Below are 19,182 nucleotides of genomic sequence, written 5' to 3' on the forward strand. Positions count from 1 at the left end.
CTCCATTTTAATTATGTATTCTGAAAATAGATTACGAACAAAACCCTTACAAAACAGTATGTGTGTCGCTGCTACCGAGCGCTCCTGGGAGGGAGGCCTTCTCCGCACACTCCTTCATTCTGGTAAAAGTCCCATTTTGTATTAACACGGATTGATGTACAATGAAGCACACGGACGGATACACGTGTCTAAATACAACTCTTTATTTAAAATGCGCACTGGTGGAAAACAAAGAACCGGAACACCCAGAAGATACAAACTGGAAAAGCATTAGTTAGTATGAACTTATCTAAAATATTAGTTTGCCTAACTTGGTCTAATTTCAATATAAAAAAACATTTTTTCTGACATTAAACAATTCTGTAAGGTCCCATTCCTCTTGGAAGAGTATGAATAGACTGAGGCTAACGGCACACGGACAAGTGTGATATCAGGCAGAGAAACTTGGCCAGACATTGTGCTAGTCATAGTGTGTTTTACCCACGGATGCGAGGCGATTTCCAGAGAGTACCACCTCGTATTGTTTGTGAAATTCCGAAAGTCTCACGCACAATAGAGGATCGGAAGGGTTTCCTATTGATTTCAATGTGAAACCTCGAATTGCACAGAATGCGAGAGCCATGCAATGTATTTAAGGTTCCTCTTAAAATCAATGGATGGGGAAAAAAAAAGAAAAAAAGAAAAAAAAGGACATGCCACACTTTTTTTTCTTCGTAGCATCATTTTGAGGGAAATCATCACCCATGTGTATGACTCCATTCAAAAGAATGGAGTTCATCTTCATGCAAATTTTGCGACGTACAAAACTCACAGAAGCGATGAGGCGTTTTGAATGAAAACCACACATGGCAAGAGGCATATCAAGTAGAGTTTCTCAGCCCGATATCATGCTCGCCCGTGTGAATGTAGGCTTAAGTCAGCAATTCTTTATACATTTCCAGGAGGAATAAGGAGGAGGGATGGAACAATGCAGAGTTTGGCGCTTTAGATTTTTACTTACTAAGTCAGTCAGACATGTCAGTAAAGCTACCAGGTCTTCAAAATAGAAGGTATATATTTCCTAAAAAGCAGAGCACAAGCAATGCAAAGGGGTGCAAATATTTACAGTCATGTAGGTTAGAACTAGAGATGAGCGAGTATACTCGCTAAGGACAATTACTTGAGCGAGTATTGTCCTTAGCGAGTACCTGCCCGCTCAGCAGAGAAGGTTCGGCTGCCGGCGCGGGTGACAGGTGAGTTGCGGGAGTGAGCAGAGGGGGAGCGGGGCAGAGAGAGAGATCTCCCCTCCGTTCCTCCCTGCTCTCCGCCAACAGCCGAATCTTTGCACCCCAGCGGGCAGGTACTCGCTAACTGGCAATGCTCGCTCCAGCAATTGCCCTTAGCGAGTATACTCGCTCATCTCTAGTTAGAACATTATTTTCTCAGATATATGTTTAAACCAACCCATGAATTATAAATCCAACAGGGACACCTATTGGATTCCTTACTACTAGTGCACCGTAAGTAGTTGGTGACCAACGCCAGTTATGCAATACGCTGATTTAGCTGTTACTTTCACCCCTTCACATTCAAATCTTAAAAATCCACAATCAGTTTCTATGCGAAACGAATTCTACACCAATTGGACTTGTTCAACTCTCCTTCACAAGGCCAGGGCGGTGATCTGCTGTGGATGTTCCATGTGCAGCCTGTCCAGTGACAATACCTGTCGTTTTAGGTTCCATTGTTTTCAGGAAATATAAAAATCTTCAACAATTCACACAAAATAGACTAATAAAAACTGTGCCTTTTGTCATCTAGGATAAGAGTATATTTTTATGCGGAAAATAAGAAAAAAAATATTTTTTTAAAAATCGGTTGCTTGGCTATAAAAGTAAAAATTTGCTTTTAGTCTATATACAGTTATAAAACACTTTTTACAATACACAAAAGGGGTCTTACCAAAACTGTCTAACAGTCAAAGTGGTCTTATCACCTACAGCAAAGGATCAACAAGGTAAGCAGAGTGTTGAAAGGCTGCTATGTGCAGCAACAGGACCCGGCTTTTGGGTCGCTGTGATAAATGAAGATTTGTGTTTTTGCACATTACAACTTGAACAGTAATAAAAACCTGAAGGTGCCCAACATTTGGCAAGTTTAACTCTTAAAACCTTTTCTTTCTACATTACCATCCAATTTTACAGCTTCAGTTATAGGTAGTTAAGGAATGTAGTATGCACAATACTTCCATTTACAGTGTTCAGATAACTCCGTTACAACATAGCTCTACTATACAGATTCTCATTTTACATATATTAGCTAGCCAAAAAGAATTTTGTCCAACTACTGTTTCAGTGCGACCGCACATGCAGGCTTTTAATTTGACTGCCATTGTCGTCTAGCGTCCTTCCAAGGCAGCGATACATTTTTAAACCTTTTCAGTCTTCCATCTCCAGCTCACGCTTCAGGCTGCAAAGAGCAAAAACATAATAAGGTTTAATTTCTCAATCTTAAACAGAACTAGCGTAAATTGTAATGCTAACGTAAAAACGGCACCTGTTTAGATATGCATGTACGTTGTCATATCCATGGTGTTTAGCAAGGTAGACCAAGACACCTGTGGCACACCTGCCTTTGCGCTGTCTACAGAAGCTGCAGTTACAGATCCCTCTGCATGGTGGACATCTCCATTCCTGTAAAGAGAGAAATGGTAAATTGAGCAAAATCACAACCCACAAAGAAAAAAAAAGTGATAGGAAGCAAAAAAAAAAAAAAAATTGTAGACTTACTGGATCTAATAATGCAGTTTTCACTTCTTCTCCATACCGATTCCTTAGGCAGGGACCACAGAACTGGCCTCTCACACCCAAGCATTCAGGATTTCGGCAGTTGGTTTTTGTGTCCGTAGTCTTTTGACGACACTGGTGACAGGTTGAACCCTGAGTTGAAAACAAAGGTACATCCACAATTAAACACGTACACTAACGAAATATTCAATGAAACATTAACCTGAGCTCGCCGCATAAGTATAAACATTCTGAAAACTTGTGTATTCTACGAAGGCTAGCAAAACATCAACCATGTAAATTGCTATTAGGTAGACTTTTATGAAGGCCTGAACTTCCCGCTGAAGGGAATCTGTCACTACTGAACAGAACCATAAACTAAATTACAGTTCTGTCTGGAGAAATGTGAGACAGCCAGGGAATGTATTTGTGATACCCACCAGCTCTCTCATTCCTGTGCAGTCTGAAAAATCTGACTTCAGATCGCTGTGTGCGTTCACTCCCATAGACTTCTATGGAAGAGCGCATGCATGGGGGTCTGAAAGCTAGACTTTCAGACCTTTCATAGACTTCACCCGCTGACAGCACAGCAAGAAGAGTAGGCGAACATTAAAAAAATAAAATAATACACCCTCCGACTCCCCGGCATCTCCCCAAATAGCAGTATAAAATTTAGTCTATGGTGCTGATCGGAGGTGAGAGGTTTCCTTTGAAGAAACCCTTCTGGCCTGCACAAACAAAAATGGCCGAGCAGCTTCTCTGACTAGGTGTTGCACACTGTGTATTTGTATGTACTGCTAGTTTAAGACACATCTGATCTGACTCGCCAGCAGAGTTTACATGGGCAGTACCTATTCAACAAAGCAGTTGTAGTGTCTTCCACTGATGACACATACTAAAGCAGTGTGAACCAGCTAGTCAGAGAAGCTGGTGCAGCCATCCTTGTTTGTCCAGGCCTGGAGAGTCCCTGTAAAGATCCTGCACTGCATTCTCAACATGAACCCTAAATTTTTGACTTTGATTGTTTAACCCTAGATAAGTACAGTTCTTTACATGGGTTATCCCACTCAAAAACGTACTTGAAATGCAGTTTAAGACCACGTTCACACAGCGATATTTTCCTTCAGAATTTCTAAGCAAAGCCAGGAATTGGTCCAAACCAGAAAAGATGCAAATCTTTCCATTATACTTTTTTCTATGTAGGTTTTATTCTTGGTTTTGGCTTTGAAATACTAAAGCAAGATTTAGCAGTATGAAAGTGGCCCTAAAAAGACAAACAATCGCTTCTAAAATCTCATTATCCATCAAAGAAAAAGACGCTACAAAGGACACTTACTGTTGATCTGTTGTATACTTTTTCTCGTACATTGCCGCAGATGGCATTCAGTTCCGCCTGTGTTATGTCCTCAACTGGTCGGACTACATGAGGAATGCTCAAGGAGCTCTGGCGACGGTATCTGGGCACATAATTGTCTTCCTGGAAAGGAATTTAACATATTAAAGAGGGTTATTCGCTTCGACATTCCCTACTTGTTAGAAGGGTCCTTTGGCAATTGATGGGATTCCCAGCGATCAGCTTTAATCCGTGGTAGAACCAGCCAATAAGGCCCCCTGCACACGGGCAGAAATTCCGCAGCAGGATTTCCCGCAGAATTTCCGCCCGTGCCCGCTGCCGTAGACTTGCATTAGATAATGCAATCCTATGCAGACAGCCGCTATTTGACCGTGTGAAAACAAATCACGCATGTTCTTATTCCTGTGCGAGCTCCGCAGAGGCCCGCACAGAAACATCACTAGTGACATGCTGGCTCCGCTCTGCGCATGCGCCCACTGGGCACATAGAGCGGGGAGATGCTGGGAGCAGGTGAGCCGCAGTGGTCACTGCAGGGGAACGGCTCGCATCCCGCTGCGAGAATTCTCGCAGCGGGATCCAACCCGGCCGTCTGCAGAGGTTTAAGTGTTCAATTTCCCTGCATTGCCACCACAGGGGAAATTAAGTATTACATTATTGCCCATTCATTTCAATGAGTTGTTTGTGTAATGCACAACAGGACAGGTCCGCCAAAGACACCATCTGTAATCAATCAGTCTCCACTGTGACCAAGAGATGAACATTCTGAACTGGGACCCAACTAACTCAAAAATACCCAATGCAGTACGTAAACTTGTGTTTTTACAGTGGACACCTTCTAAATCATATCATAAGGCATTAAAGGGTTATTGTTCATCCAAATGCTGTCTATTCAACAATAACATTTTTTGAAAATGTGAAGATTACAATTTAAAAAGTTGCTAAAAAGTTGCAAAAGGCAAAAAAACTACCTGTAGACTAAACAAAAAGCTGTTAAAGTTGTCCGAGTTGTAAGATCTCAGTCCAACCGCTTCTTATGCAGTAACAGCGATATACCCACCTCTCCTGCTGTGTCCCGGCCCCGTAGGCGGAGCTCTGTTATTGGCCACAGCCCCTGTAATGTCCCGTAAACTGGGCGGGACTGCAGCTGGGGATTGAGCACCGGCATAGGAGACACAGCAGGCTTAGTACAAAATGTTACAATCAAGTAAGTTGAAGTAGCTCATTACAACCAACTATTGAGTATTTTGATTAACTATCATAGTTTAACAGGGGAGGGTGAACTTACATCAGACTCATCGTCCAGCTTTCTTTTTCTAACCAAATAGTAGTGGTCCTCTTCTACGTCATCTAAATCCAGGGTAGGGCTGGGCGGACCGTCAACAAGAGATCTGGATCTGGTATTAGGTCGTGAGGTCCTTTCAGGATTCCTTCTCATTTGTCCCGGGGTGCGCGGTGTTCTGGGAGTACGTTTAATTTTCTGAAAAATATGGTTACGTATGAAAACTAAAACATGAAAACCTCCTTACAAGACTGACGCTTATAAGAAAAATATAAATATATGACAACTTACCATGGCAGGAGAGAATGGTCCTGGGCTTGACAAGAAGTCAGGCATGCTTTTAAGTTCCGCCATCAACTTTGCAAGCTGAAAAATATAAGGTCATTGTCTATAAGGGTTGTCCCACTAATGACATTTATTCCCTATAAAACGTCAGATGGTGAGAGTCTGACCCAAAGATATATGCGCCCCCAAATCCTCCATGAGAATGGCGCAGTGGTGTGCATGCATGACCACTAGAGATGAGCGAACGTACTCGGTAAGGGCGATTTCGCAATCGAGCACCGCGATTTTCGAGTACTTCACTACTCGGGTGCGCTGTGGGTGAGCGGGGGGAGAGGGAGAGAGAGAGGGCTCCCCCCTGTTCCCCGCTGCTACCCCCCACTCCCCTCTGCAACCCCCCCACCCCACAGCGCACCCGAGTACTTTTCACCCGAGTAGTGAAGTACTCGAAAATCGCGGTGCTCGATTGCGAAATCGCCCTTATCGAGTACGTTCGCTCACCTCTAATGACCACCCCTTCATTCAATTTTATGGGGGGAGAATCAATGCGCTCAGCAATCATCATCCCACAGAAATGAACGGAGCGGTGGTCATGCTTGCATACAACTGCTCCATTCTCATGCATACAGAGATCCAACATTTATGCTCTACGCAGTGGACAGGGGATAACGGTCGTAGTGGGAAACACCTTTAATGTCCAAGATAAAGCACATCATATAGGCAGGCTTAGGCCACCCTCACACATGCGTTCAGAAAACATTGCACAAAACACCAACATCTTTGAACACATGGGGTGCATTTAAAAAAAAAAAAAGCTGTCACATCACTGTGATGAAATGCGTTAGAGTGCTAAAATGCGCAAAAATTGGACAGTGCTCAAATATTGTGGTGTTACAAATGCTGCGTTCCGAGTGCTGGTCTGGTAGGTCCCATTGAAATCAATGGCGGCGTCGTACCATGGCAAAAATCGGTGAGTGAGAGCGGCCTTAGTGCTAGGAAGTTTCAAATTGAACACTTTCCCCCTGAGCTGAATGTCCCAAAGTTTCAATGTAGATGCATATCAGAAATTTGTACATTTTACACACTTTCCAATAAATTAAAAATACAAAAAAACTGAGATCTAATCGATTGTCGAGAACACAAAAAGCCCCTTCAAAACTGAAAAAAAAAATCTATCATACACCTACTGCTGTTATTCACATTCACAAGTACAATATGACAGATCAGCCCTAGGCCCTTTTACACAAGCTAATTCAGGTACAATGTCCAATTACCTGATCGGGCCCCTCATTTTGCTAACGAATGAGCAGACTCTCATTCACCACTAATTGGTTTGCTTGTACAAGCATAAAAACGTTCTCAGATTGATGGCAGATCCCACCGTGTGAACAGTTGGATGAGCTGCAGATAAGTGATTGTATAAGGGCCCCAGGACCTTTCCCATTTACAGTCTTTTTATACTGGAAATCACAAATAGCAGCCAAATCCAGACCCCACTGACTTACAATAGGGTCCGCCAAGTCCCACTGAGCGGTCTCTTTACAAGTTAAAGGGATTGTCCCATCAGACAACCCATTCAGTACAAGGCACCTGGGGCGAACAGCTAATCACCCAAGGTCCGGCTCCTGGCACACAGATTGCTTTGCCAAAAGAAGCCAACAACCAACTAGCACTTTCCCCGTTGAGGGAGAAATCTAGTATTACGGAACGATTCAAAGTCTGGCAGAACGGGACTTTCTGAGAGCCTCACAGTTGCATGCAAGAGTATTTTCCCATGAAATATGACAATCTGTGAATGAGCCTCTAAATGCAGATGTGAGCATGGCCTGATGTGTGTCAGAGCAGTTGTCATACAACTTTCTAGAAGTTCTGAAATATTTAACCAAGTATGTACAAAAATGCAGACTAGCAATCCAAAAGAGCAGATGAAAGCTGAGAAAAAAAAGCCTTGGAACAGCTATAATTAGGGACACCAGCTGCCACCCAGCTTTCCCAGGAACAGACAACCTGACCGGAGTAAAATAAAGAATTCTAAAATGAAAGATGTTCTTTTTCACAAGATAAAACGGCAGGTCGTGATCGACAAGGTATTTCTCATACAAGGACACCGAGCCAAGGACCTCACATACCATTTCTTTGTTCTGCTTGATGTTCAAGGCCCGTTTCGCTAAAAAGTTGGGCCCGCTCTCACTGTCTGACTCAGACTCCTCCTCTTCTTTCTTTGCCTTTGCCTGTTCTTTCTGCTTTGGTGGACTTATTCTTGTACTCCTTTTAGGTGGAAACTTCAGAGCTATTTTCAGCGGTATATTCTTTTTGGCTTGAGTTCTCGTGGACCTTCTGAGCATTTTAGGCTTCTCGTCTTCAGAGTCAGATACAATTCTCTTCATAAAAAAACAAAAATAATAAAAATATTTATACACAAGTGGATCCTGACACAATAATATCAGTCAGTAACTTATGTCATTTGGACTATTTAAAAAAAAAAACAAAAAAAACAGCAAGGCATTATTAAGCTGTGTATCTGTTGTAGAGTTCGCCAATTAACCAAATTCACTTCATTAATTTGTCATTTCAGAGAAGCACAATTCAGATTTTCATTAGAATTGTGAAATCAATATTGAACCAGGGAGGAAGCATAGCTGCTGGACATCTCTCTTAATTACAAGGGTCTCTAGCCCATTCCTCAGCCAGTACAGTGAGGTAACACTCACACTTACCACGGCCAGATGTTAGTGGGAGCAATGCTCCTTTTCTGTGCGGGGCTAGCGGGAGAGGTGAGTGCCCGCGATGCTCTCTACAGACGCTCGGGTCGGGTCCCGCTGCGAGAATTCTCGCAGCCGGATCCGACTTGGCCGTCTGCAGGCAGCCATACACAGGAGCGTTAGATTCTCCTTAGTATATATATATATATATATATATATATATATACACATATATATATATATATATACACACACACACATACACAGAAGCGTTAGATTCTCTTCAGAATATACACATAGAGGTGAGGTAGATTCTCCTCAGTTTACAAATCATTTCCCTAGGCTTTATGGTTTCTGAGAAAAGAACCATGTCATGCATAGCAGATTTTCAGTTTATAACGCTTAGAATTGAATGAAGTTGCAACCCCATTACTTTTCAAATTAGGATGTAAAGATTGATTGTGCCAAATTTCATGTTTGTACGACATCAGGAAGTGAAAGAATTAGTGGCAAGGCAGTCAGTGAGGGCTTTCGCCTATATATATTGAGTTACACTGTAACTGCCTATGCCCTGTGCAGTTAGGATGTATATAGTCATCCATAGTATATGCCGTGTATTGAGCAAGCTTGAGAGCTGAGCCCACTCCATACATGGCAGGTATCAGCTGTCTTTGACAAAAGGCACCCATCCACAAGAGCTGCAATTCGAGGTCACCCCAATCGTGGTGGTTAATCCTGTAAATGCTGTCCGTCAATTTCAACAGCAACATTTTAATGTCCCAACTAATCAGAGTATAAATGCAACCCTCCGCCCTCCAATGATGACAGTGGGGGTGCCATCTGGGTGTTCTAGCTGCCTGGGGCCTTCTGAAAAACCCCAGGGATACTATGATTATTTACCTATTAAGACGTGCCTGTGACATGTCTTAATATGATCCAACAGGCTGCCATAGGCACACCAACAATCTTGGTCCCCATTACTTCTCATACACATGTATATATATCTATATTGTGCCATACATCCCTGGTCTTCTGCTCATGACCTCTACTATACTACTCATCCCCAATGTAACCCACTCACCATATCACTTTCTGCAAACCCGCAAAATGATTCTGCATCTGAATCCTGGGAGAATATTCTGGCCAGTTCTTCGCTTGTACCTTTTCTAAACATGTTTTTCTGATAAAGAAAGAAAAAAAATAAAAATGAAAAAAATATATATATACACTTAGCTTAGTAATTTTCCATAAAATGCTCAGAGCGAAAATCACATTTACAAGTGCACTATGAAAGAATAGCTTTTGTTAGTAAGAAAACGGCCGAGGTTTAATAACCATTTCAGAGCTGTTATGGCAATCATCAAGCATCTTAGGTCAGGTGACATTTCAAAGGGGAGAATAAGTAGATAATCTACTCCCAACAATTACTACCTAGACCCGCTAGCAAAAAGTAAAAATGAAATTACAGGAGATGGTGTATATTCATAAGCACTCTATAGAAATGTTAGCAGAAGCATGCAGGTTCTAATCAAGCACAACACATTACTTGCATTTCCAGCATGGAAGGCACAGTTCCCGGGCATGCTTCTACCACACTTACTGTGTTTGCAAAATTATCAGAGCCAAAGCTGTCACAACTGTCATCAGATGATGACGAGGTCTCCATGGAAATTAAATTCACATTCCGAAATTTCTGGAAATTCTTCGGCTTTGAAAGTTCAGCACGCTGCAAAGAATAAAGCGATGACATTTTTTTTTTTTTTTTAACCACGGACAGGAGAATAAAAGAAACACAAAATACATGTTATGTATGTTCACTACTGTAGAAATACTAAAGACTGCGCCTCCAACTGGCCGATTCCAGACTGGTTCCCTATTTGGAATGAAACGCATAGGGGTTATTAACACCTTTGTTACACATAGCATATTAAAGAATACACGTCATTATGCGGTGATTGTGTACAGGGCCGGTCCGAGAGTAGAAAAAAAACAAAAACAACTTACCTCTTCAAGGCAGTTTCTTAATATTGAAAGTTATCCCCCAATCATGAAAAAGGGGGTACAGTGTACCCCCAAATGATTGGAGCTGCTGCTCCATTTGTTTCAATGAGACTGCCGTAGATAACCAAATGATTGAACTATTACTGTACTCCAGTAGGGAAGCAGGTACACGGCATCCCCGTTATCGTGAACGATAGGTGCCTTAGAGATCACACTTATTCTCCATCCTGTGCATATAGTATTACGTTCAATATCGGGAAAACTGCCTTAAATCCCTCAACCATTCTGCCCCTATGACTTGGCACTCAACTCCGAGTTGAACTTTATAGCGTATTTATTACAAGGGCAATAGGCTTCTGTCCCGGGTTCATGCTGCCCGTGGTTTGGAGCAGAATGAACATAATGACAGAGTCCCTTTAAGGCTTCCTATGCACGGCCGAGAATAATATCAGGCCGTGAAACTCGGCCAGATATCGCGCTTGTAACCATTTGAGGTACCCGCGGATGCGAGACACTTCTTTAAAAACACCTCCCATCACTTCAGCTAAAGTAGCAATCCTACTATGGTAGGATCGCCAAGTGTCTCCCATTAATTTCAATGGAAACCTCACATAGCACGGCATGTAATGTATTTTCCTGTCCCATTGAAAACAACGGACGATGCGTTCCAATGGAACGCAAACATGTCACATTTGCTTCCAGCACCACGATGCGGGTAAACACATCGCGCGCGCGCGCGCGTGTGTGTGTATATATTTAAAAGAATGGGGTTCATATTCATGAGAGATTTGTGCGTCTTGCAACACACAGATCAAGGTATTTTCACAGCCGTATGAAAGCAGCCTGAAGCGTACCTGAGTTTTCAACAAGTTTTCTAAAATATACCAGGTTCTCCTTATCCATTTGCTGCTGTTTCGCACCTGTCTAGGTTCTGATTTCCAGGTGGTCTTGCCCACTTTTCTGCTGCCTGCAATCTGCTTTCAGGGAGGGGCGTGTAGCAAGTCTAGCATTCTGCCAGTAGTTCCCTATCCTGCACTTCCTTGCCCTTATTTCCCATGCTGCACTCCACTGTCTCTGCTCCGAACAGCAGGGAGGCACTATCTAAATGCAAGCCCTCTGCTTTTGCAGGATGATTCAAGCATTCAGAGACATTCTGGCCAACTGGTTAGTAAACCCGCTATAAGGTGTGCTGACACGCTGTAACAGCAGGAGAGGCAGAGATGGTGAAGGCTCTTATCACAGTGTCTGTAGATGTGTCAGCCTGCAAAGGTACCTTTACATGGTATGACTGTCAGGCGACTTAGTGCCTGACAGCTATAGCAGTGACTGCATGCTTCTATTCATAGTAAGCAGTCTTGTAAAGATTGAGCAGCTCCTGTTTACACAGGCCAACAGTCATGCAAGTCTAGTTCTGCTAAGAACCAAGTGACAGGTGAGCGATTTCTCTGTCGGTAGCTGTGTACACGGGATAATTATCGCCAGAATTTGCCGTTTCCAGCGATACATCGGGCGATAATCACTTTGTGTAAATGTGCATCAAGTGCATGGGAGCATCCTGTGAAGACAGACCCTCCTCTTGTTGCTATGGAAACGTCCATGTGCCTAACAACAGAGTGGATTGCATAGAAGCTGGAGGGGAGACCCCTAGTGGCAGCCACTTCAAACATGATTTACAAGGGTAGAGCAACAAAAACTTTTAATGCATGTATATTACAGAAATGATGAGACTAACAAGCTAGTAGGTGAGCAGACGAGGTGTGAAAAGTTAGTGCCAGAGATCGCTGCAGGAGACAATGCTACAGCATGTCATCACTCCCGAAATGTAAAATAAAGACCAATTTGGGACCAAAAAGTGATTTAGCCCTTTTTTATCTTATAACATCTGCTGTAGATTTTAGCTTGCAACACAAAAAGAAAAGAAAACTACTAATACAATAGAGAACGGCAGCAACCGCCAAGCTTGATAACAGCAATCTCCAATACAGGAAGCAGGTGTTAACACAACTTACCGCTGCAATAACAGTGTTTAGAGCAGAATAACCGCACTGCTTTACTTCCCGGAACTTGATTTCCGTCTCGTACAAGGTGCGCACATATAAGCCATCTGACAATTTATAGTAGTATTACTAGATCTTGTAAGCAGCCGAGTCGCCGTCTCTCACCGCTTCTATGCTTGGAAACAAATTTTGTTTCCAGCACATCATTTTAGCAGGCGCTGGACAATCGGAGGCCGGATTAAAGGAATTTTATTGGAACCTTTGCATCAGATGCCAACGATTGGTTTAAATGGAGCGGAATGAATATTTCCTCTCTGCCTAAAGAGCGAAGTGTGTAGAGAAGAGGTGGAGCACAAATTGTGTGCCTGCAGGCGGCATAGAACATACAGCGGCAGGGCTGGCTGGCACAAAGCCCGCGGAATAGACAGATGCAGAATGTTGCACAAACGTCTAAGAAACGAGTCCTGACAGAGTTCAGAGCTAAAACATTCCGGGACAACTTAATCCAGCGTCATAAAGCACATTCCACCAGGATGATGGCGCTCCTCAAGCAGATACTAGCCCGGCCACAGACTCGGACCTGCAGGCCATCTGGGGGGTTTTGCAAGGCACCGTATTCTCCCCAACACTACTTCCAAAACACGGCACGGCGCGCGCTGCAGATTGTTTTTTTCACAGATTCATCATTTACATTGAATTTAAATTTATATTGATTCATTTTAGAAAAAAAAATGGAAATAAATCAAAACTGGTGCAAAAGAAAACTGGAGTTGTTGTCCATGGCAACCAATCAGATTTCTCTGCAGATTGGTTGCAAGGACAACTTAGGGCACCTGTCCACGAGCGAATTTTCACTGCGTTCCCCGCTGCATAGCGTTGCTATGGAGAGCACAGCCCCCTGTCCACTAGCGGAGAATGATAGCGATTCTCTGCGCGCGGCCGGCCAATTGCAGCATGCTGCGAATTGCCGCGATTCTCCACAGTCAGCCTGTCAGATAGGCTCACTGCGGAGATCCATCAGCTGTCTCCACCTCCCCAGTGGCAGCTGCCGCGGCGGGGATCCGCCACAGGATTTCTCAGCGTCCGTGGACAGGCAGCCTTACTCCCCTTTTGCTAAGTTACCCCAAGATGTAAACAGATGGCACATTAGATGGTCTGGAGGACCCCAGCGTTCTGAGCAGTCTGGATTTACAGTTCTATCCCCTTGACCTGCATATGGCTGATCAAAAAATGGCAGCTGGGAGGCTGCACCACATGAGCAGAGACCTCCAGCCATAGTGACATCGGCAAGGTACTCGTTGGGAGTATAGATGGAAATCTCACAGGTATACACTCGGGGCGGCTTTACACGGACGTACACGCAATCCTCGGCACCACGTAAATGCACGCATATTGGCGTATTTTACTGTACTTTTTACACCCACAGGGCATGGTATTTGGGCGTGGGTCACAGCCACGTCCTAATCTATGGGGCCTTTGGTATGCGCACAAGAGTAGAGCGTGCTGCATTTTATTTTTGCGCATACAATAAAAGGAAATGAGAACAAAGCTATTGCAGTCACAGGGTTCTATTCTGTGCATATTGCGCGCAGGTTTTGTGCATGCAAATCCCCCCGTAACGCACGCCACAGGTGAACCCTGCTCGTCTTAAAGGTCCCTCAGACAAAAAAAAGGGTGCGGTTTTGTTTTCAACAACGCATTTTTAAGGGTTCAGACGTTAGGTTGCGCCTGACATTCTTATGCGCGACCCTCCTCCGTGTGCAGCGGACCGCACGTCTGTTCTGTTTCCGTGTGAGAAATATCACCCGTATAGAGACGTGCGTTACGAATAGTGGTTTATAGCAACTGTGCGAATTATGTGCGTCTCACAACACCCAAAACGCACTGTTTTTTCACCCTTAATGCTCTTTTTCGTTCCATTTTAAAAACTCCCCAAAGAATAATGCGAGGAGTGACCACAGCCCGAGGCTGAAGCCGCTCTATAACAACATTGTCATTACTACATTTAGTTACTAGTCTGCGGGGTTCCAACATGCTGGGAGCAGTAGTCCCCCAGCAGCTGTAAAGCCCGCTGGCAGACTTCGCGGGCTTTAGTCACGTGACACGCACCCTTTCCCCGCCGGCCGGAGTACCACGTGTTCTAATCTTCCCCGCAGCACACAACGTGCCGTTCTACAGAGCCACAAAGCCCATCACCCCACGGCGGGAAGTCCTGCTAATGGTTGTTCTGCAATAAATGAGAAGTGTGGAAACAACGACCACGAACTACAACTCCCAACATAGCTGCCAACTCAGTAATGTAGTGCAGTGCCCCCCAGCAGAGTGTAATCTATATAGGAATATAGGGAAAGGGACTACAATGAATGACTTCTATATACTCTATAGTAATCAAGCGGAGAACACAGGAGCCGCGCAGTCTGCTATTTACTACGGCGGTCTCTAAGCACCGGATACCAGCCAGTGTAGACAGCAGACATGTGCTTCCCTGCTGAGCTCTCACACTAGAATGTGCTATCCTGCGCTTACCTGCAGCTTAAAAGGATCCATGATGATGCGGAAGAGAAGCAGAGACGATGTGCACACAGGTGTGTAGAACGCGCGACTCTGATTTCCCGCGAAAGTTTCCCCGCGAAAAGTTCGTAGTGAGGGGGCGGGGCGAGGGACCGCCTCATTACAGGCGCGGCAGTAGGAAGAGGTGTGGCTTTACTTCATAACAAGCAATGTACTAGGATGGGCGTGGCCTCACCTTATAACACCCGTGGGAGGGGCGTGGCTTCATCTCATAAGAAGCGCGGAGAGGCGTGGCTGCGCTGCTATAGTGAGCTGTAGGAGGAGGCGTAGCTCCTTGGCGCGTGGCGCCCGCGCTCCCCCCTCAGGGTTCTGGCGCCAAATGTTGAGTAGTTCTGAGGAGCTGCCCCATAAATCAGTGGCTGTGCTCAGACAAGCCAGGCTGCAATGTCCCTTCCTGAGGAGACTTCTAGTCTTACAAGACCTAGCAAGTTCCTAATGGATAGGAGGAATGACTTCCTCAGGAATCCATCAGACTCCCATTTGTTACAGCAGTGTTTCCGAACGGCAGTTCCCACGTCACCCCAACGGGACATGTTTTTAGGATATCCCATAGCTATGATAATAATGACACCACCTGCGCAATACTGAGGAAATCCTGAAAACATGACCTGATGGTAGACGCTGTGTGGGGCGACGGTCTGTACAGCTCTGTACTAAGGCGCCCGACGACTGCTATCAAAAACCGTGCATTGTCCTACCAGGATTTGCGGCGGATTTCGATGCAGTTGTAGTAAAAAGTGCAACAGCATGAGATCGCGGCGATGTTTTTATATGCAGTTTTAAAGGAGTTTTTTTGAGAACCACTAATGGTGGTGGGGATTTCCTTCCTGCTGCTCCCTGCAGCGGTTTACCGGTGTTTGTGATGCTGGCAAGGACCGCGCATGGCAGCGAGTGTACTACACACGCAACTGTACGCAGTGACTATTTTTTCTTAAATTCCCTGCTCCGTTTCATAGCAAGGTTGCTTATGAATCGCCATCCGTACGTAATGTATTGCATATGCTGCGCACACAAAAGTATTTGGCTCACGCTGCGTGGTACGCAGAGAAATAGAGCAAGCTGCGATCTATATCTCGCAAGTGTCTACATGGATCAATGAAAGGCCATTGAATTTGATTCCACCGCTTATCACATGGCCATGCGTCGCACACGTAATATTTTGTGAAAAAACACTCGTGAGGCCTTGGAAGCCCACGTGACAGTTTTACAGGACGTCACCCATCTTTCTGGTCAGGTGACATCACGTCAGATGCTGTGGTGGCGGACTGCCAAAACACGTATATTTTATATAGCTTTGGGCACGGTGACCCAAAACTCAAACAGTAATAACTCTGAAAAGCTCTTTAAGGGGAACCAGCCATCAGTATTTAGTAAAGTAACCACCGCCAGCGCTGCCGTTATGAAGTAGAAGTCTTTCTTGCATTACTTTCGCCATCGCTGTTGGTAAACCAAACCTGTATAATTGCAGATGGAAAATTTTCCCGCGCCGTATGTAAAATAGGCAGAGCGATCCGGTGGGTGTGCTGGACCGTCCATGCTAGCTGCCTGGTTTTCACAAAAACCTGTCCCTCTTGCCTCCTCTGACGTGGATAATACCGGATGCATCATCCGTGCGCTGCTGCGAAGCCTGACGCCAACACCGTAACCTCTGCTACAGATATACTGTCCGATTTGTGAGCAGAATCGGTGCTTATCCGCACATGCTCCAGTAGCCGAGGCGATTTTTAAGAGCGAGCTCTGTCTGATTGCGAGATGGCCATAACTTCCATGTGAAAACACCCCATTTTCAATTGGTTACTACACATGAGCGATTTTTCTCTTCAGTCCGAGATAAAAAAAAAACTGCAGCATATCCTATTTTTGGACAATTTTTAATTAAGAATCACTCATGGTTCCCTATGGCGGCAAAAAAATAAATGCGAGTGCGATGTATTTTTTGCCATTTACACCAATGGAACAGCATGCAGGTTTTTCACGCACATGTGAAATACACGTTTTGTAACGCCAAAATGCATCACACATGCCAAAAAAATCACAGGTTAAACGAATGTGATGTAGATGACATTTTCACTGAACTACATCACGCTCACGTAAATACAGCTTAGGGTTACAGTCATACGGGCGAACACGATATTAGGCCAAGAAACACGGGCCGATATCGCGCCTGCCAACGTGTGTTTTTAACATCGATGCAAGTCATTTTTTAATTCAAAAACGCCCCTCATGACTTCTGGGATATTGCGATCCTCAGGCGCATGTTTCATGCAAGTCAGAGGATCGCAAATGTTTCCCATTGATTTCAATGGGAAACATCACATTGCACTCACGTGCCCACCGTACGGCATATGCGAGTGCCATGCAATGTCTTTTAAGGTCCCATGAAAAGAAATGGGCGAGGCGCTCAAAGATAGAATATTCTGCAATTGTCGTCCTTGCATTACTGTGTGAATAAGCCCTAAGGCGCAGAATTTGGTGTGAGTTTTGAAATGTATTTCACCCCACTCATTTGAAGAGGTGAAATCCGCATTGAAAATCTGCAGCATTCACACTGACATATTCAGTTGTGATATACACAGCATTTAAATGGATTAAGGCCACCTACACACGTATGAGCATGATATACTGCTTGCCAATGTGAGTTTTCATGGCGATGCGAAGCATTTTCTGTCAAAAAGTCTCCCATCACTTCTATCAAGTAGCGATCCTCCGGCGCGGCTTTCAGGAGCACTAGAGAATTGGCAAATGTTTCTCATTGTTTTCACTGTGAAACGTCACATCACACAGCGTGTGAACCCGCCCTATACTGTGCGTGTTCCCTGCTTTTTGGGGGGCGGGGAAGAAGTTTATGCACATATTCTTTGCATTTTTCACACGTGCAAAACAAAAAAACCGCAAGAAAGCCCCATTGATTCAATACATAAATATGCGGTGAATATGCATGTATCATGCATATTCAATGTGTATTTATGCAATGCTATTACCTTTAATAGGCTGTTTAAGTCCATAATACGGACCAAAATAGGACGTCCTGCGTTTTTTTTTTGGTGCGTGAAAAACACAGGTCTGAATTCCCCAATGTAAAGCCATGGCATTTCAGCACCCCGTATTACGTGCATAAATAATGTGCGTGTAAACAGAGCACAAATACGCCTGTGTGAAGAATCTCTTAACCCTTTCCAATCCAATTTTGGATTCAGGGTGTCCTAAAAAGCTTTCTCTTTTTGCTGTTATACAACGGTGCCACCTGCTGGCTAAAATCAGAATGTGTGCGCCAGAGAGGCTCCGACAGCGGAGTGGCTGGCAATAGCCGATAAGAATACCCTGTCCGACGTCTTCTGACATTGAAGCTGTACAAGCTACAATCAGAATGTAGGAAGGCGTCAGACAGTGGATTGGAAAGGGTTAAAATACGCAGTGCAGGTCAATTAACACTGCAATTTATTTTCCCCGCAGTGTGTGGATGAGATTTCTTGTCCAAAAAATGTGTCACGTTCTTGAGTAATTCAGAGATAGCTGAAATAGAGACTCTACTCCAAAGAAATAATGCCTTCTTGCAAAATGCCACAGAACTCATCACACATTTGCAAGAGAGTATGTGAGAGGAACATACATCTTGTTCCCCACTCCATTGACTAACTTACTTGACACACATATTTAGGTATTTTGATCAGAATAGAAGAAGCAGAAGATTACAAGGCCCGAAGAAGAAAATCTGCGATTGACCTTCACTCACACAAATGTCTACTTAGGTGAAGATAGCTGATTAAATATGGACTTTGTTTTAAAAATGTATGCTGCTTAGCAAATAGTAAAACAGATTGTGATAGACATGATGATTATTTATAAAATGTCTATCGATTAATATAACCCAAATGTATTTTGCTATTGTAATGACTTTCAGCTCTGAGGAGTTCAAAGGACACACACACACAATCTAATCATAGTATTTGCTAGACAATGGATGTCTGATCTAATGTTAGTTAAGTACATAGAAGTTACACAAGTTGCACAACCAGCTTCTAAGAGTTAAGGGCCATAGTGTCGTGTATATCCTTATATCCTGTGTTTAATACTGAGTGTTTGTCTAGCCCCCTTCCACTCCTCATCCTGAAGCTAGGTAAACAATGAGTCATCACTACACGGAGATGACTTCAGCTAGAGGACGAAGTCCATACCACCTCAACACTTGGAGGGGGTGGGCAGAGAGGTGGGGGATTCTGTATGATCCGAC

General features: G+C 44.1%; 1 protein-coding gene across 1 annotated transcript; it reads right to left on the reverse strand.

The window, feature by feature from the left end:
• Positions 1-187: 187 nt before the first annotated feature.
• On the reverse strand, positions 188-15,021 carry CDCA7 (cell division cycle associated 7). Its single transcript, XM_066575836.1, has 10 exons — positions 14,907-15,021; positions 9,983-10,108; positions 9,464-9,562; positions 7,810-8,061; positions 5,690-5,764; positions 5,405-5,596; positions 4,102-4,242; positions 2,769-2,918; positions 2,536-2,672; positions 188-2,448 (listed from the first exon to the last, which is right to left on the reverse strand). Exons 1-10 carry the CDS (start codon positions 14,925-14,927, stop codon positions 2,418-2,420), a joined length of 1,224 nt encoding a protein of 407 aa, XP_066431933.1. The 5' UTR covers positions 14,928-15,021; the 3' UTR covers positions 188-2,417.
• Positions 15,022-19,182: the final 4,161 nt, after the last annotated feature.

The sequence above is a fragment of the Eleutherodactylus coqui genome, chromosome 8, assembly GCF_035609145.1.
Source record: "Eleutherodactylus coqui strain aEleCoq1 chromosome 8, aEleCoq1.hap1, whole genome shotgun sequence".
Lineage (NCBI taxonomy): Eukaryota > Metazoa > Chordata > Amphibia > Anura > Eleutherodactylidae > Eleutherodactylus > Eleutherodactylus coqui.